We start from the raw sequence: 25,429 nt of genomic DNA, 5'->3' as shown, positions 1-25,429 counted from the left end.
AAAAAAAAAAAAAATGGGTTGCAGATTTCCATTCCTCTGTAATTCTGTCTGTTCTGTAACGCGAAGATCTGTGCTACTGCTTCCATCTCGCAGATAATGGGTGTCATCAGAGTCCTGTGGCATCTGTATCTGCAGACGTGGTTCTATCGGGAGGCTCAGTCTGCAGTTAAATGGGTGTCATCAGAGTCCTGTGGCGTCTGTATCTGCAGATGTGGTTCTATCAGGAGGCTCAGCCTGCAGTTAAATGGGTGTCATCAGTGTCCTGTGGCGTCTGTATCTGCAGACGTGGTTCTATCGGGAGGCTCAGTCTGCAGTTAAATGGGTGTCATCAGAGTCTTGTGGAGTCTATATCTGCAGACGTGGTTCTATCGGGAGGCTCAGTCTGGGGTGACTCTTGTCTGTCATGTTTGGGCAGACCCATTTTAAAAGATTATTTTCTATTGATTAAAAGAAAAACTTCAAGTATAGATCTTACTTGTTACTCAATATCATCAAGTTCCAAGAAAGTTAAATATTGTTCTTGTTTGTTTCATGTTCTGTATTTATCGAAAGTATATCTTATTAAATTTTCAGATGAGGAAAGGTTGACACTAGGATTACACACTTAGCAAATAAACATACAGAACAGAAAAATCAGTACAATTCAAATTTCAGTTAAATAGCAAATAATTTTTTAACGTAATTATGCCCCCAATTTTACTGGGCATCTCTTCTTATCTGACAGCCCTAGTTAAGAACACATCAAGATTCCAGAATTAAATGGGCTGGAAAAGGGGGTCACAGTACTCGCAGTACAAGTTAAATAGAAATGAACATGAATGTTTGAGTTTTTTAGGTGTTTATGGTTTTGTAGTTATGTTTTAAGAGTCTTTATCTTTTAGAGATATTTACTAAAACCTTTACTGATGAAATTATGTAATGTTGGGGACTTCCTTCTAAATAACAAAGGAAGAGGGAAAGGGGATAGGGTGGGATGGGCTGGGCATTGGTGGGTATGTGAAGATTTTGTCTACTTTTGATTGTGCTTGAAATTTTCCATAGTAAAGGAAAATAAAATGTGTGTGTGTGTGTAAGCCATGCCTTTAGATCTAAAAAACTTATTATCTAAACATCTGAAATGTCCGGTAACCAAGGACTTGTACAAGGGCATGAGAGGAGGCTGCAGGTGGAGGCAGGGGCTTGTGAGCCATGCTTGGAGTTGTGGACGCCTTTGTTCCTTGATGGCCTATTTATCATCTTGATATTTATCTTTACCATTTGGTAGAGCAATGCAAGAGAGTTGCAGTTCGTTCCCAGCCTCTAGGAGTGCAGGCATCTCTAGGGAAGGTTCTGGAATTGGAGGTGATGGGGGAGTAGAGAGGGATAATGCTTTACTTGATGGCCAGCCTTTTGAAAATGGCTAAATACAAAACAAAACAGACTGTTGGATTAGGTCAGAATAACAAACAGTCCACTTTTTAACGTGTTCTTGTTTTTTACAAAACAAATCTCTTTCAACAATTCGATTGAAACCCTGGGAAATTAATAAATTGAGTCTCTAGTCTATGAAGTCAGCATAGGTCTAGCTTCTCTAGCAGGTGAGCTGCCCGTAGCTGGGAGTACTCAGCCTCTGGCATGGTTCCAGGCAGGGTTATTTATTGATGGACATCTTTAATGGTTTGCTTTTTTTAATCCCAGGATTTCCTTCAAATGCTACTGGAGAACATCCCAGAAGAAAAAAGGTAAGGACCAGTGTAGGAATGAAGAACCCAGTTTTCATGATGAAAGTGACATGGCCGCTGGCTGGCTTGTCACAGCCTAGAGAGCTCAGTCTTTCTGTGGAGTAGCGGCAGGGACCTAGTTCTGCCAGTGGGAGTACAGGGTCCTCAGCCAGACTTTGGGGCGAGCCCCGGTGGATGTTGGGAGCCAGTGTGCACGACCGAAGATCCCCAAAGTCAGGCCCCAGAAGTGGGATGGGAGGCAAGCCAAGCACAGCCTGTGGCCTTTGCTGCTGTGGAGAGAATGGAGGAGAGGAAGGTGCAGAAACTCAGGGCAGCTCCAGTTAATGTGGCTTAATACAAGGAAATACTGTGTAATTAAAAGCAACAATGTAGTATAGTAGTAAGAGCTTGGGATGTAAACTCAGGCTCTCCTAGATTTTAAACCCAGCTCTGCCACTTCTTTTGTTTTTTGAGATGGAGTATCACTCTGTCACCTAGGATAGAGTGTAGTGGCACGATCTCAGTTCACTGTAAACTCCGCCTCCCAGGTTCAGGTGATTCTCCTGCCTCAGCCTCCCAAGTAGCTGGGACTACAGGTGCCCACCACGCCCGGCTAATTTTTGTATTTTTAGTAGAGTCAGGGTTTCACCATGTTGGCCAGGCTGGTCTTGAACTCCTCACCTCAGGTGATCCGTCCACCTTGGCTTCCCAAAGTGCTGGGATTACCACACCTTGCTAATGTTTGTATTTTCAGTAGAGTTGGGGTTTCGCCATGTTGGCCAGGCTGGTTTCGAACTCCTGGCCTCAAGTGATCCGCCCGCCTTGGCTTCCCAAAGTGCTGGGATTGCCACTTCTTAACTATGACATTTGGAACAAGTCACATAATCCCTCCAAATTTTAGTTTTTTAACCTATCTAGCAGGGTTTTCGAAAGGGTTAAAGGGGCTAGCATATGTTTTTAAAGTAGGTGTTCAATTAATGATTGGTGTAGATATTATAATCATCTGTGTTTCAGGCACTGGATCCAGGATCTAGATCCAGTAATCATTTAACTCTTAGTACAGTTCTGTTCAGCATCGTCATGGTGGTGACTATTATAGGCCAGCGCTGAAGTGAGCACATGCAGACAGTCATTTAATCCTCAAAACAACACTGTTTGGTCCATGATGTGTTTATCCTGATCGTACCAAAAAGAGGACCAAGATACTACTGAGAGGCTGAGTAAGCTGCCCAGGATCTCACAGCTGTTTGCGGCAGGCTGGGATTTTAGCCCAAGCAGTCTGGCTCTAGAACCTATTATCTACTATGTTACAAATGGGGAGACTGAGACTCCAAGATCCCTCAGCAAGCAAAACAGCATGGATGGATGGAATGAGGCCCGTCTGGATCTGGCCTGTGTGTTTTCAGTACACAGCTCAGCACCAGCTCACCGCCCTGGAAGGAAGGAGATTCTCATTTTTGTAGGTATCCAGTTTTAGGCTGGCTGACCACCAAGAGGGTTTGCAAAAGGGTCTTAGGACCAATGTTTGGGGTTAAATACGTTCATTCCAACTCTCGCCTAATTTCCTATCTTGATTTAGGCATTAAAATGTGAATACCCTGAAACATAATTTCTTTTTTTTTTTTTTTTTGAGACAGAGTCTCGCTCTGTCACTCAGGCTGGAGTGCAGTGGCGCGATCTCGGCTCACTGCAAGCTCCGCCTCCTGGGTTCACCCCATTCTTCTGCCTCAGCCTCCCAAGTAACCGGGACTATAGGTGCCACCAACATGCCCGGCTAATTTTTTGTATTTTTAGTAGAGACGAGGTTTCACCGTGTTAGCCAGGATGGTCTCAATCTCCTGACCTCGTGATCCACCCACCTCGGCCTCCCAAAGTGTTGGGATTACAGGTGTGAGCCACTGCGCCCGGCCAACATAATTTCTAATAGCAAAATTGGTATTCAAACATTAAACGGAGGCATCTTGAGAAATTAAACATTTCTTTGAAGAAGAGTTCACATTGCTTGCCTCATTTCTGACCCACAGTTTTAACTACGTTTTTATGCATGGAACAGACTTCCAAGTGTGGAAATGAATTCTTTGACACGGACATAGACTTAGATTCATACAAGGCCAGTCACCTCCATGTCCATGAGCCTGTCTTATAGGCAGTGTGAACTGGGTGTCCCCAGGGTACAGTATCAGGGCTTATGCTACCAGACTGGGTACCGGGGATGACGTGCAGATTCAGGAGAGGATCCAGGGCTCATGAGGACGTGGAAGTTTTGTTCCAAGCATTGGGTTTTTGCTTGGCTTTTTCTGTGTAAACTTCTCTTTCACCTTCCATTCAGAATGGCTCCAAATTCTTTCTTCAATAGTGGAAGTATTATTGTTAGTCAGGATTTTCAATACTTAATAGGGGTCTGTATTTGTGGTGCATGTGGTATTTTGGTGCATGCATACCATGTGGAATGACCAGACCAGGGCAGCTGGGACATCAGTCACCCCAGACATCCACCCCTTTTTTACATTGGGAACATTTCACTTCCTCGCTTCCAGCAATTTTGAACAATGCAACAAACTCTTACTAGCTTTAAACACGTGACTGTATATCAAACACTAGATCTTGCTTCACTGACTGTGTTTTTCTGCCCCCACACACACATAAAGCAAGCCAGTGCATCATATAGGATTAACATACCCATATTTGATAAATTTCTTTGTTTCTACCTTTTCATGTTCATGCCTTCTGATAGTGAAGAAATCTTATCCAGGGAGATAGCATGGGGCCTTAGAAAACTGGCCAGGATTTCTAAGGTCCCACGCAGTCTCTCTGGATAAAACTTTGTCTCAGTGTTTTGGGAGGCTGCTCAAAGGAAATGTGGCTTGTTTTGGGAGGTCTGAAATGTTTTCAGATTTACTGTCTTGGAAAAAAGAAAAAAAACCAGACATACGGGATTTCTTCATGCAAAAATCCCATCACATGTGGCTGTTAAGATCAAAAAGATAGTTTACCTGCAGGGTATATTTTTTTCCTTTTCTTCGTACCCACCCCAGAATAACTTTTCAGGTCCTCTGACAGAATGAAGCATTTTCCTTCGGAACTAAAACAGAGAAAAAAAGAAAATTAATAGAAATGGTGTACTACTTTCTTAGGCTGTTACTAAAGTCTGTTTCTGAGTGGTGACCATGTATTCTTTCAAAAGAACTTCCTAGGGCATAAATATAACAATTTTCACTGAAGCAACAAAGTGCATTTTTAGTTTTGGAGGTCTTTTCTCTTTTAATCCTCTTCCTCATAAGGTTATGGAGTTCATCTGGATGGCCCCTAAGCCCTCTGGCTCTGGGGGAACCTGGATTTTATCATTGTGAATATTTATTGAGGCTGCACACTGAGCCCACAAAGAGACTTTTGTTGTTGTAATTGTGGAACTTAAGAGCAGTGTCCCTGTCTTAATGGCAGCCCCCAATCACCAATCACATGCCTTTTGATAGGATACCTCTCCCGGTTAGGATCATGTTTTGTCTAGCAGGTTTAAGCTTCTTTTTAAAAAAATCTCCTTAAAAGCTAAGGAGATTTCTCTTTTACAATGAATTGATTTCAGCAGGTATACCAGAATATATTTTGAAATTAAAAATCTTTTTGCCTGCTAACTAATCTCAGAATCTAGTTCAGCTATTAAAACAGACTGTTTACCCTATTAGTTATGCGACATATTGTACCAATTTTATCTAGGTCTCCAAAGGCCCCACACCTACCCCCCGGAGCCTCTAATCTTTGGCCTCTGTTGCAAACTGATCCTTGGGTACATCTGTTAGGCACGTGAGCCGTTCTGCTGAGGCAAGGTTTTTCAGATTAGACCAGTCCGTCAATGTTCAGGGGCCAGCACTCTCTAGGCCTTCCTGCCTTTACATTGTTCCCTTGCTTTGATTTACTCAACATTCTCTATTGAGCATCTCCCATACCAGGCTTTGGGCTGGACATGGGGGAACTGAGAGGAATAAATCCCAGGAGTAGCCCTAGGAGGCTCCTAGCTGACTACTGAAGACGAAACAGAAACAAGTCATTATGACTCCGTGTAGGAAGTGCTGTGCTGAGGTTCAGAATCCTGGGGACATATAGAGGGTCTCAACAGTCCCAGCTTTGAGCCTTCAGGCACCTGTACCTCTAACGGGTTTAAGGAAGGCAGCACCCTCAACAGATTTGAAAGACATCTGCCAAGGGCAGTGTGGCAGAGAGATGGGGGTGGACAGGACTGGAAGCCAGGACAACAATTAGAAACCAATAGAGCGGTTCAGTCAAGAGACCTGGAGAGCCGGAGCTGTGGCAGGGACGGTGACGGTGGCGGTGGGTTTGAGAGTAATGAGTGACCAAGGCATTCTCAGAGTTGCCACAGATAAGACTTGGTTGTGAAAGTTGAGTCTGACCTTTCTTTCTTTGTCACTAAGTCACACTCTGAAGTAGCAATGGAAATGCAGGAGGGGAGGTGTTTGGGGAGTCTGGATGGGGCAGAGGGAGTGAAAGGGGTGAGCATTTGAAGGCAGAAAGATGCTGTCAGATAAAACTAAAAGCGCTCAGAAGAAAACCCAGACAAATCCTGAGCAGCCGCCTCTCCTGGTGCAAGAGCCCCGCGGAACGCCTTGTGCCGGAGTCCTTGCTGCCTTGTGTTTCAGTGTTAGTAAGAGCTCCACTTCTTTCCTTGCCCATCAGTTACTGTGTTTGTGTGTGCATGTGCCTGTGTTTGTTTTAATCTAATACTGTTCCTCCCCCACGGAGCTACATGGTACTCATTTTATAAGTGTGACCTCAGCAATCTTTATTATCTACCCAAGCACAAATGACTTGTTTTGATCGAGAAAATAAATCGGCTGGGCACCATGGCTCATGCCTATAATCCCAGCACTTTGGGAGGCCAAGGCGGGCAGATCCCTTAGAGCTCAGGAGTTGGAGACCAGCCTGGTCAACATGGTAAAATCCCATCTCTCCAAGAAATACAAAAAATTAGCCTGCATGGTGGTACGTGTCTGTAGTCTGGCTACTCGGGAGGCTGAGGTCGGAGGATGGCTTGAGCCCAGGAGTTTGAGGCTACAATGAGCTGAGATTGTGCCACTGCATGCCAGCCTGGGAGACAGAGTGAGACCCTGTCTCAAAAAAAAAAAAAAACAAAAGGAAGAAAATAAGTAACTGTGCACAGCTTTGAGATCCACCCACATGTAGAGAGGGAATTTAAACATGTAAACTAACTAAATGTAAACATCGATGCAGATGTAAATTGAATTCCAGAAAAGGGCATTTTCCATTCCAGACCCTGAGCTCTGCAGTTTCCGCTGCCTTACCTCTATCTGGTTGCACTTCCAAATTCTTTAAGTCTGTCATTTAGTTCCTGTGAAAATTGCTTCCCTTCAGAGGCACTGACTGTGATCTTTAGGATCTCGGGAGCTGAAGACAGGAGCCAAGAGTGATGAAGACATTTCTGTTCATCAGCAACACGTTGATAGGCACAAGTAGCTGATCCGTCCAGTAATCCCATTCTCGTCACCCCACCTTGGAAATCAACTGAGCGAGTAAATACAGGCATGGGCAACACCGCCTTCACACAAGCCTGTTGATTTATTTTAACTCCATAGAGAGATGAACAATTGGTTACTTTTTGGCTTTACACACAGCTTGTTTTTCTAACCAGTATCATGCCAGGTGGTCAGCATATTCTCTCCCCTGCTGTGTTAAGTAACTGTGACCAAATTTATAGCTCCAAGGGACTGGAGACCATTGACACTCAGAGTCGCCCTGTAGGATGTGGGAGCGCACCAGGGAGCAGCCAGCCAGAGGGCAAAGCCACCTGCTGTTCGTCATACCCGGGAGGCCTGGGGCTTAGGCCCGGGTTTCAGTCCTGAGGCGGAAAGTCTGCGCTCACAAGTATGGATATGCAGGACTCGCAGTCATGGGTCTGTGTACTTTTAGCTCTCTGTATAAAATCAATTTCCATAGTGATCAGACATGCAGAGGAGTAATTTCCTGTAAGTTCTGGGTCCTGGCTCAGTGGAAATGCTTCTGCTTGTCTGTTGCGATTATTTAAGCCACATGACCTCAGAGGGAAAAAATTCACCGTTGGCTTAGATTCTGAGTATCTTGATTTGAAAACATCAGCTTTGAGTTTAACCACTGCGTAAATCCACACCCAGACCTAAAAATTCACCTGCAGTGCCATTTCAATAATTATGCTCAAAACAGCAGAAACTACACACGCTATCTTTCTTCCTAAGACCTACATCCTGTTTCTTCCCTGAGCTACAGGCATACTAGTTTCTTTCTACAACGTATTAGTCCATTTCTTCCCTGAAAATCAAATATTTTCCTGTGGTCTCTCATGATTCCTTGGGAGATAAGGCCACTCATCGTACCTTAAAAATTTTTGTTAGCAGCTGAAATTAATGCTTTCATCATTCTCTCCTAATTTAACATCTTATTCCACATTAACAATCCCCAAATAGGGCACGATGCAGTGTGATATTGACACTGATACTGGAAGTTTAGAAACCTGGATTTTTCCTTTGCTGGCTTGGGTCAGAGTCCTCCTATGCTCCTATGCTAAGAAGCCACACGACAATTGACACTCACTTCACAGGGATATCATGAGAAATGAATAATGGTTATAAGATGCTTCGAACCTTTCCAAAGAAAAGTGATCTGAAAACACATGTTCTCTTCATGCACGGAGAGTGCCTTTAGCCTCTGGATGCAGCTCACTGACGAGCTCTCCTGCTGTCACACTTCTGACCCTCCCAAGGGTCTCCCGATCTCTTCAGAAATGTAACCGAAGGGTTGACAAACAGGGCAACTGGTCAGGCGCGGTGGCTCAAGTCTGTAATCCCAGCACTTTGGGAGGCCGAGACGGGCGGATCACGAGGTCAGGAGATCGAGACCATCCTGGCTAACACGGTGAAACCCCGTCTCTACTAAAAATACAAAAAACTAGCCAGGCGAGGTGGTGGGCGCCTGTAATCCCAGCTACTCGGGAGGCTGAGGCAGGAGAATGGCGGGAACCCGGGAGGCGGAGCTTGCAGTGAGCTGAGATCCAGCCACTGCACTCCAGCCTGGGCGACAGAGCGAGACTCCGTCTCAAAAAAACACAAACAACAACAACAAAAAGACAAACAGGGCAACCATGCAGGAGCCAGGCTGTCTTCAGCAGGAGAGATTAGTGAGAAGGGGAAGTCAGCGTGGTTTGGAGCAGGCATAGGCCCACCCCTTCTGCCAGCTTGTCTGTTCCATAGTAGAAACCCGTGTGTCATGAAGCCTGAGTTTAGCACAGAAAGAAAAGCTGGGGTTTCATGGCCAGGCACCACAGGTTCAAATCCCAGCTCTTCAAGTACCATCTGAGTGGCCTTGGATACATTTCTCAATTTCCTGGAACCTGTATTTGTTCGTCTCTAAGATGAAGACAATAATATTGGTCTTTTGGCTGGGTGCGGTGGCTCACGCCTGTAATCCCAGCACTTTGGGAGACTGGAATCATTTGAGGCCAGGAGTTTTAAGACCAGTTTGGGCAATATAGTGAGACCCTGTCTGTGCAAAAAATTTCAAAAATTAGTCGGGCATGGTGGCACATGCCTGTAGTCCCGGCTACTCGGAAGGCTGAGGTGGGAGAATTGTCCATCCCTGCAGGAGGGGGTTGCAGTGAGCTGAGACTGAGCTGCTGCACTCCAGCCTGAGTGAGAAAGTGGGACCCTGTCTTTAGCAATAATAATAATAATAATAATGTTGGTCTTGCACAGTTATTGTCAAGTATAGACGATACTCTGTCTATTGTGTCTGGTAAACAGTAGGTATTCAATAAGCAGTAGCTTCTACTTTTATGCCTTTTCTTGGCAGTGGATAGAGGACTTTTTGTTTGTTTCACTTTTAGTGCCACTGTTGGATACTATCTGTGTGTGTAAGTACTAACTGTGGTAAAGCAGAATTTGCCTTAATACTTGCCAATGAACTAACCCTCTGAGTTGGCCGAAGACTGTGGCTTAGGCACATTGTATGCAGCCACATACTTTCTACGGAGAGTCATCCTGCAGGGATTCCTGGGGGCCACTATCTGCACAGTGTCTCCCAACCCTGCAGCTGGACTGCTCCAGTGCTGCCCTCCAGATCCGTCCCCTGCACGCCACATCCACGTGGGCCCCTCTTGTTGCCTCCTGCTGAAACGTTCCGCAGGTTCCAGTGTGGTCTCCTGTCTCCAGCCTCTCCTCCGCTTTTTCTTCCTTGACTCAGTTCTCTGCCATGTCCCTCTGCGGCTGTGCCCCAGAGCCTCCTTGACAAAGGCAGGGCCCGGTACCAGGGCCTCCAGAGTCCCCGCAGGACCCCTGTTTTCTTTCTCAGCTCCCTCTGGAGGTCAGCCCCGCCGAGCTGAACAGAGTCTGCACACGACCGCACTGGCATTCCTGCTCCTGCTGTCCTTGCCCCATATGCTTTTCTTCCATTTCTATTGGCTCTGCCCCACCAGGCATTCTTAGGAAGCCTCCCCTGATGCGCCTCCTATTGTCCTGTTTTACCTGTCCCACCTGCAGCGGTGGTTCTTCAACACCTAGAGGACCGTCATCTCTACAAGTGCTGGTAGCATTCTGCCTGGTGTGTATTACACATCCCTAATGGACAGTCACTCCCTGGGTTTTCCCGTCATCCAGCCTTCCACAGAGCGTTTGCCCAGTAGCCATCCAGCGAATGTTCGCCACATAGAGAAGGTTGCCTGTTTTTCAGTCTTCTCCGGTGAAGACTTTGGACCTCACTTAATAACATTCCAGGGCTCAACTCCCAGCCCCCGCTCCATGCCACCCCTAGAGAAGTGTCTGTAAGCGAAAGTTCCCCAAAGGAAATTTATGTCCGTGTCTTCATACTCACTCCCCCATGCTGATGCACAACAGCTGTTCGCTGTCTTTTGTAAAATCACCCAAAAATAGCAATTAAGTCGCTCCGTGGACTTCTCTTCTCCAGGATATTTAACTTCAGTTCCGTTTACCTCTCTGGTGGACGCTTCCCCTTTTGACTGTCACTATCACTCTTTCAAGTCCTTTCCAAATTCTGCGTCTTCCTCTTAAATATCTTATGGGAAAGGCAAAGACTTTTTTTCAGTTCAGAAGACAGCCTCTTTTTGGGGGGGGGGGATTTGAGACAGGGTCTCACTTTGTCCCCAGGCTGGAGTGCAATGGTGTCATCCCAGGTCACTGCAACCTCTGCCTCCCAGGCTCAAGCCATTCTCCCACCTCAGGCTCCCAAATAGCTGGGACTATGTGCGCACGCCACCATGCCTAACCAATTTTTGTATTTTTAGTAGAGACAGGGTTTTGCCATGTTGCCCAGGCTGGTCTTGAACACCTGGCCTCAAGTGATTGTCCTGCCTCAGCTTCCCAAAGCACTGGGATTACAGGTGTGAGCCTGGCCTTCTGCGCCTGGCCCAGAAGTCAGCCTCTTGCTCCGGCTTTCCTGAGGATTGCTTGAAGGATGGGTGAAAGGAGGTTTGGCCTCAGGGTTCTGGGCACAGAAACGTCCCTCTCTGGCTGGAAAGGAAGCCAGTGAAGGACACTTTCCTACCTGTGCACAAGTAATCTTGAGGTTGCCTTATTTTCTAGTGAAATGTGTGAGGATGGAGGTAAGATAGATTTTATAATGTACATTGAAGGTAAGGCTGCCCAGTGGAAGACCAGTTCTTGGTGGGTGTGAGTGCACTGCCCCCACCTTATCTGCTGCTGGACATGCCACTGGAGAGGACAGTTCATTTGGTGGAGGGTCAGGTTCCTGCCTGCAGCCCTGAGCAGCCCTGGGCTTTCGGAGCTTGTGGAGGCTTCTATGTCACCTGCCCTGATTTAGAGGCACAGGACCATTTTCCTCTTGGACCTTCTTCACTGGTGTTTCCCTCTTAACTGGTGAGTTGGCCCCCACCCTCCTCCTGGCACCTTGCTACTGCCCATTAAGGGATTCTCCAGCCTCCCTCCCAAGTAAACAAAGCTTAAGAAAGAACAGAGACTTTATGGAAGGTGCGCTGAGAGCTTCCTCCTGTCTTCAAGTCTCCCCTGTCTCCACCACACACACACGGACACACGTGCACACATCCATGCATGCTCACACTCCCACACACTCACAACTTACAGGGGAATTGGCCATTTGCACTGAGGCCGATGCTGTGAAATGACTAAGCAGCAGTGGAAGGCCCAGCGAGGGAGGTCTGCCAGGTAACTCCACTGAGTCTGGGACCCTGGAGCACCTAGAGAGGCAGCACCCTCCCCTTCTGCTGCCTGCCGGCCGGTCACACAGAGGGCCATCACCTTTCGTCTGAGCTCAAAGCCCTTTTTCTGCATAAGTCCCCTTTCCCTCCACGAACTTCTTCTGTTTGGAAATAGCAATTGCCTTTTTAAGCAGCCTTTCCTTTTGCCCTTGGCTAGGGAGGACGAGATGCACCAGTGAGTGACCAATAGGGGGAAGAAAAGGAAGAGAAAATCAGTCAGTCCCCTTTTCCTCCAGCCCTCCCCAAGCCAATCCCCCCTTCCCTCCCTACCTCACTACTTCCCGTCTGCAGCACCACCCGCAGGGTCAGGGGAGGGGTGCCCTTGGCCTTCCAGCTCCTTAACAGTGTGTGTAACACTGGATCTTTTCATAACTTCTGGAATTCCAACAGGGAGGGAGAAAGCAGGTATATAGTTACAGACTTTTATATATGCTGTAGTGTATAATACATTAAGATTTAAAAGAGGCAGAGCTTAACAACTTGGAAGTATCTTGCTGGAAAAGTGAATATTGTCTTTAAAAGGAATAATTTTAATGAGTCTACAATTAAATGCGCTTTCATTCATTCAAATAAAAAAAATGAGGATCCTCTTTCATACCAGGAATCAGATCTCAGATGGTTTCTATCCAGCGAGGAGACAGTAACTAAGTCGAGTAGTCGAGCAAACACTCAATGACAAACTCTGGTGGACGCTGTGAGGCAGAGAACAGGGAGTGTGACAGATGTTACGGCCCTGGGGAGGCCTTGCCTCAGGCTGGGAGGAGGTCAAGAAAGGCTTCTCTGGAAGCAGAGATCCTGGGTATGAGCAAGAGTTATCTGGAAGAGGTTGAGGGGATGGGTGTGCTTAAAGCTGCATTAGCCAAGGAAGACAAAAGGACACAGCCTGAGCTCTGGTGATCCTAAATATGCTGAAGACTTAGCGGTTTTAAGGAGCAGTCAAGCCAGCGGGGCATGAAAGCAGAATTTCAGCTGACTTTAGATAGGACATACCAAGCAATGATAACACCTAAATAAAGCAGAACGGGGCCCAGTTGGAAGGAGACAGTGGAAGTGGTCCTCATTCCTCGCACCTGAGGCTCTCTGTGGTCTGGTAGTGATCTGTATTATTTTTGCTTGTTGTCGTCCATCTTTCCTATAAAGTGCCTACTTTGTGTTGACGCACTAAATGCCATAACGTTGCGATTTCGCTTTGCCTCACTACACTCCTGGGAAGCAGCTGTGCCCGATGTGTGCTGTGAATATGCCTTATCCTCCCGAAATGGGCTGTGCCAACCAAATAGTTCCGTTCAAAGCACTGAAAGCACCTGTGATGCTGCACCTGGGGCCTTCGATGTCCTCGTGCATGTTGCCGTTGACAAAGAGAAGCTATCTTGTGACGGGGCCCCTTCCACACTGTAACCCGGGGATGCTGCCCTTTCTTTAAAGCCCAGGTGCTTCTGAAAGATTGATGCTGTCATGTGCCCAGTTAGAGAGTCTGTGTCATAAGTGCTCTGTAACTTTTTAATCCTTTGCTTTTTGTTGTTTTATTTCTAAAGGCTTGAGTTGTCTGTTGAAAACATCTACCAAGACTGGCTTGAGAGTTCCGGAATACCAAAGGTAACTCAAGATAACCACTGGTAGAATCCACGGAGAATAGTAAAACTTGCTGCTTAGCACATCAGTCATGACAGTGATGTCTTAATGTATGTGTAGGAAAGTCATTATCTTACTGAGTGCAAGTATCCGCAAGTCAGAACGCTTGTCTCCCCTCTGCGTTTCCACCCCTTGTTGTGGGGTGTGCCTCTGGCCACTTTCAAGTGACCATGGTATAGGTGGAAGTGATGGTAGTCCCTGAACTCCCTGCTAAATGAGGCCCTGCAAAACGTGGGGTAGATTTTGGGCAGAGCCACCAGCCACCAGTTTCTAGCCCCAGGGGGCAGGGGGCGGGGGAGCAGGGGGCGGGGGAGCAGCCGGCCTCCAGCTCTGCTCTTCACATGCAGCCCGACACAGGAGTTGGTTTGCGACCGTCGCCGTCGTCTGTCCTGCCCCGTGGTCCCTGTCCCTTGTTTCCCTGACACGTCTGCGGCTCCCTCGTCTCCTGGTTCTGCGTCGGGCTCCTGTCTCAGGCCGGCCTTCTCACCCGGCTAACCCATTTCCATTGGTCTCTCTGTCTTAGGGACCCGGGCTCCTCCTAGCCGGAGATTCTTGTTCTCTCCCCCTCTTTCAGTCTATGGGCAGCTCTAAGGGAGAAGCCTTTTCCTGGCCATCCCTAGCTCTGTGGAAATCACCTGGCCCGGAGCTCCTCTCCCCATCCACTTTCCTCTGGCCCTGCACCTCCCAGAGACCACTGGACAGCCCCGGCCCCTTCGCCAAGTTGAATGCTGGCCATGGCAAGCCTAGGCCCTGGGAGATCTGAGGGTGGGATCCCAGATGCGCCGTCAGAGGACCCTCAGGCTGGGAGCTCTCTCAGGCTGGGCCTACCCCAGGGTTGTGGGCCTTGGCGTCTAGGGGCGGACCCGCGTGGTAAGGCAGCCCTGTAGACTGCTGGTTTCTGGTTTCATGGCTGGTTACGTGAGCTTCCCCTTGGGAGAGTCTCAATGTCAGTGAATGTCTGTGAACCATGAAATGAAGGGACAGGAGGGGCTGCTCTCCATTACCTTTTCACCCCCCTCCTCACATCTTTGTGCATTTTCACCACATGGGAAATGTCAGCCGTCAGCCCACCATAAAGCTCACTCCTAAAAAAGGACAGTTTGCCTTCAGTTCAGGAATGTGTGTCACCTGTTACAAATTATTTCTTTGGTCCGGTCCTTCTGGGAGGAAAAAATAAAAAAATCCTGAGTCTCACAAACAAAACAAAGCAGGGGTGGGACAAGGCAGTGCCTTTCACTCATGTGGATGACAGTGCGGGCCCATGGGCTCTGAGACGGTGACTTCCAAACCAGACTGCTCACTGAGGACAAACTTCCAGAAAAACAAGTCAAGGCTTGTCTAGGTATGAATAACCAAGCCTTTCCCTTCATGTTTCAGATGGGAGTGCAGGTGGTGGGGGACATTTGCTGTAGCCTTTTGCTTTGTGCTCCTAAGCCAGGCTGTTACAAGGCTCCCAGACATTCTTAGTATGGCCTGGAAGCTGGGAGCTCCAGTAACTGGCTCCCAAATTTCCTGGCCTGGAACAAGAAGACTGCTGTTCGCAGCCGTTAGCCCCTAGGGAGGGGGAAAGAAAGAGACTTTAATCCTATACCCAGAAGCAGGCACACCCCACTTAGGCTGTGGTGCTGGGCTGGCTGCACACCCCACTTAGGCTGTGGTGCTGGGCTGGCTCTGTCACTGCCGGGGGCTGGTCATTTCCCCTGCAGAGGAGGAGGCTTTGCTGCCAGCAGGAGGCTTTTGGTTTTCATTAAAAGAGGGAGGGGTCTGTGGAAGGAGAGATTTGCCTCTGAGCTATACATTTTTTCCAAAGGTCTGGTTGCATTAGTGACAGCTTATAGTGTAGACAAGAATCTCTGCTATAAACTGAAGAGACCTGCTGTCAAAACAGCCAGGTGCAGTGAGGCCAACCGGCTATAAATTGTGTTTAAGACCCAACTGGTATTTCCGTGGGTGCTTCACTGTTCGGTAAAAACAACAGTGTCAGACAGAAAGGACTCTGGTTTAGCGCATGCCTCGCCATTGGCGGGTGATCAGGATGGTGTCTTTTGGTCTCTTCGACCGTTTTGGCCGTGATTTCGGCGGCTGCTGCTGATTTACCTACTCTCAACCCCTTTCCCACTCCCTGAGAGTTCCTTGTCGTTCCCGCTTCAGTGAAAAGCTCTGCAAGGGCCTGAGAGCCTCCGGCTGCAGGAGGCTCGTGGTGAACGGGACACCTTGTTCTTTGCCCCCATCATTATAATATAAAGTTACTAGGATGCGTGCCCTGGAGTGACAGCCGGGGCCCTGAAATTGCTCTGATGCTCTTTGTTCTCGTGACATTTTCTGTCCACCACCAATGGAAGTCATTCATGACAAAAGAGTCGTGTTCCACTGGTGGGGCTTCCACTCCACAGATACAGAGGCTTTTTGTCTTCTCTCAGGAAGGCTCGCGCTGCCGTGGGCCTCGATTTTCCTTTTTGGCTACACTGAATGGAAATCATTTTTAAAAAGTGGAAATAGCTTCAGTAAAAGTGAGCATGAGCCCTGAAGAAGCAAAAGAAATTGGATCCTAACCTCTTTAAAGACTATCCCCAACTCTATAACCTTTGGCCTTGCAAAGAGATTTAAAATTGATTGTACCATCAGTACTATAGATTATTTCTTTTTATGACTTTCTTTTCTGGTTATAGAAGAGTTACACATTTACTTTGGGATATAAAAAAGTCTAAATAAGAAAATAAAAATGACCCAGAGACAATTTTTTATGTACATCCTTTCACTCATTGTTCTGGGTATATAAATACATATTTTACCTTTTCCTTTCTCTCTCTCTTTAAAAGTAAAAATAACATGCCGTCTGTAGCAAATTCAAACAATAGCAAAATAGAACGCGTGAAACTCCTCGCTGCCCTCAGTGGCACCTCCAGAGATCACCCGCACCTGATAACCGCCCGCTGTGGCCGCCCACACAGTTTCTGCGCGGAATGGCTTGTAGGCGCACATTCTTTTGAAATAAAAGTGGAGTCTTATCTTCCATACTTAAGTTATTCATTTAAGGATATACACTGAGTAGTTTCCCACATCCCTTAATATAATTCAAGAGCAATATATATATATATATATATTTTTTTTTTTTTTTTGAGGCAGAGTCTCACTGTGTCACCCAAGCTGGAGTGCAGTGGCGCGATCGTGCCTCACCGCAGCCTCGACCTCCCGGGCAATACTTTTAAAGAGCTGCACCGCTTCCTGATGAATAATACCATGATCAAACTTACTCGGGCCTACCCCACACTATTAGAAGAGTATACTGTACAGTTATTCTCAGAAAGTTGCACCTTCCTCTAATTTGACAGCTCTATAAATAGATTTTGGGTTTTTTTCATGTCTGTCCAAACAAAAGGTTTCCCTTGGCCCATAGCCATCTATGCCAGTCTTCTTTTAAAACATTTATATGCAAATACACTAGAAATAACTTTCTGCATCCAGCCTTTCTTCTACACTCCTTATTTTAGTTACTATAGAACTGTGTTTTTTGTTTGGTTTGGTTTTGGTTTTTTTTGAGACAGTCTCGCTTTGTCACCCAGGCTGGAGTGCAGTGGCGCGATTTTGGCTCATTGCAACCTCCGCCTCCCGGTTCAAGTGATTCTTCTGCCTCAGCCTCCCTAGCGGCCAGGACTACAGGCGGGCATGCATGCCTGCTAATTTTTGTAGTTTTAGTAGAGACGGGGTTTCACCATATTGGCCAGGCTCGTCTCGAATTCCTGACCCATGATCCGCCTGCCTCAGCCTCCCAAAGTGCTGGGATTACAGGTGCGAGCCAGCCAGTTTCTACAGAACTCTGACTCCTCCCTCTCTTTGATTTCCTCCCTACATTGAAAAATTATATTTCGCTTGGACTGGTGCAACAGCTAACTGGTCTTTTAGCTCTCTCCTTTTTCATTCATTGTTCATACCATTGTCAAGTAAATCTTCCCACAACACATCTCAGACCCATTCTTCTTACCAGAGACTTTTCTCCCATGGACAATGCGTTTAGAACAAACTCCTTGGCCTGCTATTTGAGGCTGCCAGCAGACTGGTCAAAGCCACCCTTTCACCGTTATTTCCCACCATTCTGGAGACTGGCCCACTCGCGACTGTCAGTGCACAGGTATTTGCAAGCTTTTCCATCAGCCTGCCTTTGTGCATGCCCTCCGCTCCTTGGCATGCTTTCTTCTCCCTTTCTTTAGCATGCATCACAACCTGTCTTACATGTTTCTCTCTGTACCCGTCCCCTGCCATCCCTCCCCACCCCCAGAAACAAGGGTTCTCTCTGTAAGCCTCATCCCATAGTGCCTATTGTGGGCCTTGCATAGATTAATAGTAGATGCTCAGGGGCTCACCGTCCCATGCACTAGCTACATGTGGTTGGCAAACACTTGAAATATATCGAAAGCACCGGAGGAGCTGTTTTTTTTTTTTTTTTGAGACGGCGCCTCGCTCTGTCGCCCGGGCTGGAGTGCAGTGGCCGGATCTCAGCTCACTGCAAGCTCCGCCTCCCGGGTTTACGCCGTTCTCCTGCCTCAGCCTCCCGAGTAGCTGGGACTACAGGCGCCGCCACCTCACCCGGCTAGTTTTCTGTATTTTTTGTAGTAGAGACGGGGTTTCACTGTGTTAGCCAGGATGGTCTCGATCTCCTGACCTCGTGATCCGCCTGCCTCGGCCTCCCAAAGTGCTGGGATTACAGGCGTGAGCCACCGCACCCAGCCAGAGCTGATTTTTTAATTTAATCGTAATTAAATTTAAATTTAAAATCTCATAATTTAGTTGTTGTTTGAAATACCTTGGGTATGTGAATGAGTCTACTTTTTCAACTCGGAATGTTATGAAGTAGAGACCAAACATTTCTGAGGAATATTTAGCGCCCAAATCGAGACGGACTATGAGAACACATCAGATTTAGGGGACTTAGTACAAAAACGGATGTAAGTGTTTCATTAATGTTTTAAAAATATTGGTTACATGTTGAAATGATAATGTTTTGTTATCATTTCAACATGTTAAATAAATAAAATATGTTAAAATCAATCCTACCTGTTACTTCTTTTTAAATGTAGCAACTAGCAAATTTAAAATGACACATGTGGCTTGCATATATTCCTGTTGAATAGAGCTGTTCTAAAGCTATTAGTTGAATTGAAATCTGAGTGCATAATGCCTTAAAGTCACCCTCAGAATAGATATGAGTGAAATCATCTGTATTCTTGTCAAATGTGTGGGTAAAGATAGAGCTGGTTGATCCATAGACACCCTTCAGTTTGCGGTGACAGCGTGGATGATGAGAATCCGCAGGTACAGGCGGGAGTGCTAGGTTCACAGTGGACATTCAGAGGGCATGAACTAGCAGCCTTGCATCAGCTCTGGGTTTCAACTCTCGGTAGACTGGTTTCCTGGGGTGCGAACAACAAGCACCCTGCCTCAGGTGAACCGCAGGTGTCTTCTGTACCTCAATCTCCTCTTTGGAGGAAGTGCTCAGCAGCCAGTTCCTGGCAAAATCATCGCAGCAGCGTCAGTGAGGAGGAGAGAGAAGATGGGAAATGAGCCGACAGTAATGTGTCCCAGAAATAGGCAGAAAGCAGCTTGGGTTCCCAGACTTGCTCCTGAATCCCAGAATTTAGAACAACAGGTTATTTTGTCACCTTGGGAAAATGCCACTTCTTTCCGAGAAAACACCTGCAAGTTGCCAGAGGCCACACGAGCAGATGATAGAAAACTGAAGTCTTGTAGGGAAAATGCTGCAATCACAGAATTGAGAATACTCGATAAGACAGTATACAAGGGGCTTTATGTCACTGTAGTCACAATGTGCTTTTAGCACAGAGAAACCCAGCTGGTTTCATAGGGGAGTAACTCGTAGGCTTCTTACAGCACACATTATGCAGTATTATTAACATAATTTTAAGGCCCATTAGGATACTCAATCTCAGTCGTGTCTATAAGAATTCTACATTGAATGGTCAGTCAAGAAAACTGAAACTGATTATTTTGCAAATTCCAGAGACAGTATATTTTTCAAATTATATGTACCACGGTATCGTTGCTTCTTCTATATCTATAATAGCAGTTGCCATAATGTGGTATATTATTTGGGCTCCTAGTAATTTTGCTGTCATTTTTGTCCAGTAGTTAAACTTATATTTTCTAAGTGACTAAACATCTTGTCAAGGATCCTTGAAGACATGTGGAACAGGTTCTCCGGCCTCACTTGAGGCAGCACCCAAAATGCCTCTGAGTCATCCAGTCGCTTCTGTTCATCCAAGCACCTGGCCCCTCCACAGGCTCTTCAAATTGCTCTACTGCTCAGCAGAGTCACAAGAGAGAGGGGGAGGGTTTATTAAAATCTTTTCATTTTTAGCTTAATTTCCTTTATTTTTGGCATCTAAGGCTTTGTGCTCATATGAGTTTGCTGGGGTTGCCATAACTAAGTACCGCAGGCTGGATGGCTTAAACAACAGAGATTTTTTTCCTCACAGTTCTGGAGGCTGGGAGGTCCAAGACCAAGGTGCCAACAGGGTTGGTTTCTGGTGAGGCCTCTCTCCTCGGCTTGCAGACGGCCACCTTCTCATCATGTCCTCGTGTAGTCTCTCCTCTGTATGCGTGCACACATCTGTCCTCACCTGCTCTGTGTATAAGTACACCAGTTATATTTGGTTAGGGCCCAGCAATATGACTGAATTTTACCTTAATTTCCTTTCAAAAGGCCCTGAGTCCAATACAGTTGCATTGTGAGTTGTACTGGGGGTCAGGAATTGAGTATATGAATTTGGTGGTACACAATTCAGCCATATTCCTATTGACCTTATTCTCAGCACGTCTCTCACTAGTTCCGCATTCTAGTGAATCCCTTCAAAATGGCCAGTAAAGCTTACTCAGCGCGACCACACTGCATTTCATTCTCGAATGGATGGATGTGCTCTGGGTATATTTTTTGGTCCCAAACAATGTTAGTATCTTGTGAGTGCACAAGAATTAAAAATCATGTCTTGGGCCGGGCGCGGTGGCTCAAGCCTGTAATCCCAGCACTTTGGGAGGCCGAGGCGGGCGGATCACAAGGTCAGGAGGTCGAGACCATCCTGGCTAACACAGTGAAACCCCGTCTCCACTTAAAAAATACAAAAAAAACTAGCCGGGCGAGGTGGCGGCGCCTGTAGTCCCAGCTACTCGGGCGGCTGAGGCAGGAGAATGGCGTGGATCCGGGAGGCGGAGCTTGCAGTGAGCTGAGATCCGGCCACTGCACTCCAGCCTGGGCGACAGAGCGAGACTCCGTCTCAAAAAAAAAAAAAAAAAAAAATCATGTTTTGGTGGCATGAGAGAGAAATACATGTGGAAGGGTCCATTCCCCTGGAAACTGGTAATAGCTGAAGGTCTGCGCTGCATGTGGTGTAACATTGGGGCATCTGATTTGACACCGTCCAAATATATTGACCTCTTTACTGCACAAGGCACCACAATGAAATAAGAGACATTTTCCTCTGGTGCCCCCAAATGAAAGCTGTGTCCTTCCTTCATTTCTGCCTCTCAAAACCTGATTTCCAGAACGAGTGTGAATTTCATTCACAGTAGTCTAAGACTAGACTTCAAGTGAATAACAAGAATTAAAAGTGTTTCCTCTCTCTTGAAGATTTCCTTTGTAAGTGTCAGAGCTTAGAGCTCAGGCTTCTACAGTAGAACTGTCAAGCATCCAGACCAGATGGATGATATTTGCAAGAGGAAGCTTCTTCCAGAATCTGAAATCAGACCTCTGAGTCCAGTCCTTTCCTATCCTTCTTCCCATGAGTGGAGCCCACACATCTGTTCTTGATGAGGGACTGTGGATGATTCAAAGATGAGAGAAATACAGGCTTTGCCTTCAAGATGCTTAATAATTCAGTAAGAAAAATAGATACATAAATAACTGATCTAAGGCAGAAAGCCGTAAGTGGTGAAAAACTTAGTGTTCAGAAGAAAGGCCGTTTTGATCTGTGGAAGCAGAGAGTTTGAAGCAAGTCTTGAAGGACAGGCAGGTGGAGCGTGGGCAGGTGGAGATTGTGGAGAAGGCCCTTAGGGCAGAGAGAGCGACATAACCAAGGTGTGCTGCTGGAAGACTCAGTGTGCCTGTCTGAACAGCATCAGGCAGAGTCAAATCTCAGCACTGGGAAGCTGATTAACTAGCGTCATAACTATGATGAAGGCTCAGCGGCTTAGCATCCCAGCCCCAGCGAAGTCAAGGCGGAGTCCTCAGCTGGAAGGGTGCGGGCAAGAATCTTTCCCATTCAGCCTCCTTCTCATTCTCAGGTCCCTCTCCGCCCCTGCAACAATCTAACCAAGGTTGTTCTGCTCCTGAATAATAGAGGGATGAATGCATTTTAAATACTGATAAAATACACTGGGTGAATGCAGTTTGATCATGATTTGGGGTTATAATCTTTTCCCTTTCTGTTTTTCTTGTTAGGGACATGTTTAATTGTTGCTTGTTCTACATAGAGGGCAGGATCTGTGAGGGGGATGGTTAGTGGGGCAGGACCCAGCCAGATTACACAGGGACTGGAATGTGATGCTAGAGAGTTCCTACAGGTTGAGGAGCCACTGATGGCTTGTGGAAGGGGTGACAGGACTTGAGCAGCATGTTGAGACAAACATGGTCAGGGGGTCAGCAGACTTGCCTGGAGAGACAGCTCCCTGGTGAAAAGCCATGTTTTTCCCCTCTGTGTAGGGAAGAGGTAGTCTAGTGGAGCGTGTGGAACAGCTAGACTGACTTTTGCTTCTTGGTTTCTGACTAAACTTTCTGGTCCAGCAGCTATTGATTTACATGGATATTTCTAAAAACAGCTGTAAGTATCTGGATAACAACGGTGTCTGTCTATCCAGAGAGGACATGCAGTGGGCTGAGGAAGGCCTGCATCCACAGGAATGAGTGGGAAGCCACACGAAGCAAGCACAGATGAATGTGATGCAGCTGACGCACCCAAATCCTACTCACGATGGGGAAGGATGTTGGGAAGTCGGCAGGGAGAGTCAATTGCCCACAGCTTTCATGATCTCAGATTAGACGTACATTTTTTTGGTGATCACAGAGGAAGGCTTATTTTTCCTATAAAAAGAATAAGAATTCTGAACGGGCTCAGATGCACACAGACACATTAAAGATATGACACTAGAGAGCTAATATTTGCTAGGTGTATGAAGGATAACCTGGTCCTGCCTTTGAACACTGACAGATAACCAGAAGTAAAAGGAAACAGAGGCCACTAGCATTGAAAAAATGCAGCTAATGAGACAGCTGGCAGTGGCCCATGTATGTGTGGGTCTTAATAATAGGATCAAGCTGGGTTCTTGCTGGAAGTCTAGCTCTGCAGGCTTGAGTTGAAGGCACTCAGGGAGACCTGGTCATCAGAATCATGTAGGAGGCTGATTAAAACTGCGTATCCCGGAGCCAGACCAAACCTGCTACTGAGTCAGCATCTCCATAGGTACGACTGGAACCGGTCAACATACTCCTTAATTATCTCATATTCTGAAATATATTCTATCAAAAGAAGTTTCTTCTCTTTTTTTTTTTTTTTGAGACAGAGTCTCGGTCTGTCGCCCAGGCTGGAGTGCAGTGGCGCAATCTTGGCTCACTGCAATCTCCGCCTCTTGGGTTCAAGCGATTCTCCTGCCTCAGCCTCCCAAGTAGCTGGGACTACAGGTGCACAATACCACACTCAGCTAATTTTTGTATTTTTTGTTTGTTTATTTTGAGACGGAGTCTTGCTCTGTCTCCCAGGCTGGAGTGCAGTGGCGCGATCTCCACTTACTGCAAGCTCTGCCTCGCGGGTTCACACCATTCTCCTGCCTCAGCTTCCTGAGGAGCTGGGACTACAGGCGCCTGCTACCACGCCCGGCTAATGTTTTTGTATTTTTAGTCGAGACGGGGTTTCACTGTGTTAGTGAGGATGGTCTTGATCTCCTGACCTTGTGATCCGCCGACCTAGGCCTCCCAAAGTGCTGGGATTATAGGCGTGAGCCACTGCGCCCAGCCAATTTTTGTATTTTTAGTAGAGATGGGGTTTTACCGTGTCGGCCAGGATGTCCTCGATCTCCTGACCCCGTGATCCGCTTTCCTTGGCCTCCCAAAGTGCTGAGATTATAGGCATGAGCCACTGTGCCTGGCCAAGAAGTTTCTAAGTACAACCGAAACCCTTAGAATCCTTCATTTTTATACCATTCCTGAGTAACCCAAACTTTTTTTTGTTGTTGTTTTAAGACAGAGTCTCACTGTGTTGTCCAGGCTGGAGTGCAGTGATGTGATCTTGGCTCACTGCAACCTCCACCTCCAGGGATCAAGTGATTCTCCTGCCTCAGCCTCCCGAGTACCTGGGATTACAGGCACCTGCCACCATGCCCAGCTAATTTTTGTATTTTTAGTAGCGACAGGGTTTCACCATATTGGCCAGGCTGGTCTCAAACTCCTGACCTTGTGATCTGCCCGCCTCAGTCTCCCAAAGTGCTGGGATTACAGGCGTGAGCCACTGCGCCCAGCCGAGTAACCCAAACATTTGGCTTTGTGGTTTAGTTTATTAGTTTAAGCAGTTTGCCGAACGTTGCCCTGGGCAGTTTGCATATAGAGCCGAAAGGGCACAGACCCTGCCCATGATGAGCTCGTGGCTTGTGGAAGCGTCTGCAAACCAACCTTTGCCCAACAGGCCTCCACCCCAGAGTCTGAGACCTGCAAACAACTGTAGAGGTTGGTGTCTTGTGTTTGCCATGTTCCGCTGGGAGGCTAAATCTGTAAGAAAACAAAGATGCTTGGAGGGAGGAGTCTGCTCCTACGCCCCACTCAGTCACAAGTCAGCTGACCCATTGTGCAAAGGAGCCAGCGTGACTGTCCTCGAGCCGTAGTCCGGTGAGCTGTGTTTGGACACACGGGCAGTACCTGTCTTCCAGGTTCTAAGTGCTGGCCCACAGAAGGAGTCACTGAAGTAAGCACTACTGCATCCCTCATAATGAGCGGACCTGTCAAAGGATTTCACTGCAGTGCTGCTTTATTTTGTAGAGAAACGTTTTTAGAAAGAGGGGGCATGCAAACTCAAAGAACTAGGACAAAGCAGCTCTGGAGTATTAAGCCTTATAGCAATAGAAAAATACCCGATTCTGCTTTTTAAGAAAAACTGCCCCCATTTTGTCTTTTATTATGTTAAAGACATACTCTGGTAGACTCTTCATCAAAAGCAGATTATTTTATTTATTTATTTATTTATTTATTTTATTTATTTATTTATTTCTGAGGTGGAGTTTCACTGTCACCCAGGCTGGAGTGCAGTGGCGCTATCTCAGCTCACTGTAACCTCCTCTTCCTGGGTTCAAGCGATTCTCCTGCCTCAGCCTCCCAAGTAGCTGGGACTACAGGTCTGCACCTGTAATTTTTTTAAAATAATTTTTTGTATTTTTAGTAGAGACGGGCTTTCATCATGTTGGCCAGTCTGGTCTCGAACTCCTGACCTCAGGTGATCATCCTGCCTTAGCCTCCCAAAGTGCTGGGATTACGGGCAGGAGCCACTGCACCAGGCCAAAAGCAGATTATTTTATATTGACATTGTACTCTTCCCACCCCGGAGGACAAAGCCCTGCGAAGCAGCAGTTGAGTGAGTTGTGCACATGGCTGCACACATATGCATGCCCCTCGCTGGCTGACATCGCACAGCATCCTGGCACATGCTGATAGAAGATCGGTGCCCAGGGCGTTGTAGGCCGCTGCTCCCACTGTGGCCTCCACGGTGCTCCCAGTGGCTTGTCTCAGCTCTTGCAGCCGGAGCACCTGCTAGCCAGGAAAGCCATCAGGAGCATCTGGCTACTTTTAGCGTCAGAGCTT

General features: G+C 47.0%; 1 protein-coding gene across 5 annotated transcripts in view; it reads left to right on the top strand.

The window, feature by feature from the left end:
• The window catches only part of AOPEP (aminopeptidase O (putative)), a 374,597-nt gene that overhangs the window by 251,293 nt on the left and 97,875 nt on the right, over nt 1-25,429 (top strand). For all 5 annotated transcript variants that reach the window (XM_030919337.1, XM_030919338.1, XM_030919336.1 and 2 more), the window contains 2 exons: nt 1,678-1,721; nt 13,485-13,545. In XM_030919337.1, coding sequence (XP_030775197.1) covers nt 1,678-1,721; nt 13,485-13,545 — 105 coding nt within the window. The remainder of the gene's footprint in view (nt 1-1,677; nt 1,722-13,484; nt 13,546-25,429) is intronic.

Source organism: Rhinopithecus roxellana, chromosome 16, assembly GCF_007565055.1.
Source record: "Rhinopithecus roxellana isolate Shanxi Qingling chromosome 16, ASM756505v1, whole genome shotgun sequence".
Taxonomy (NCBI): domain Eukaryota; kingdom Metazoa; phylum Chordata; class Mammalia; order Primates; family Cercopithecidae; genus Rhinopithecus; species Rhinopithecus roxellana.
This window is presented reverse-complemented; position numbering and strand designations above follow the sequence as displayed.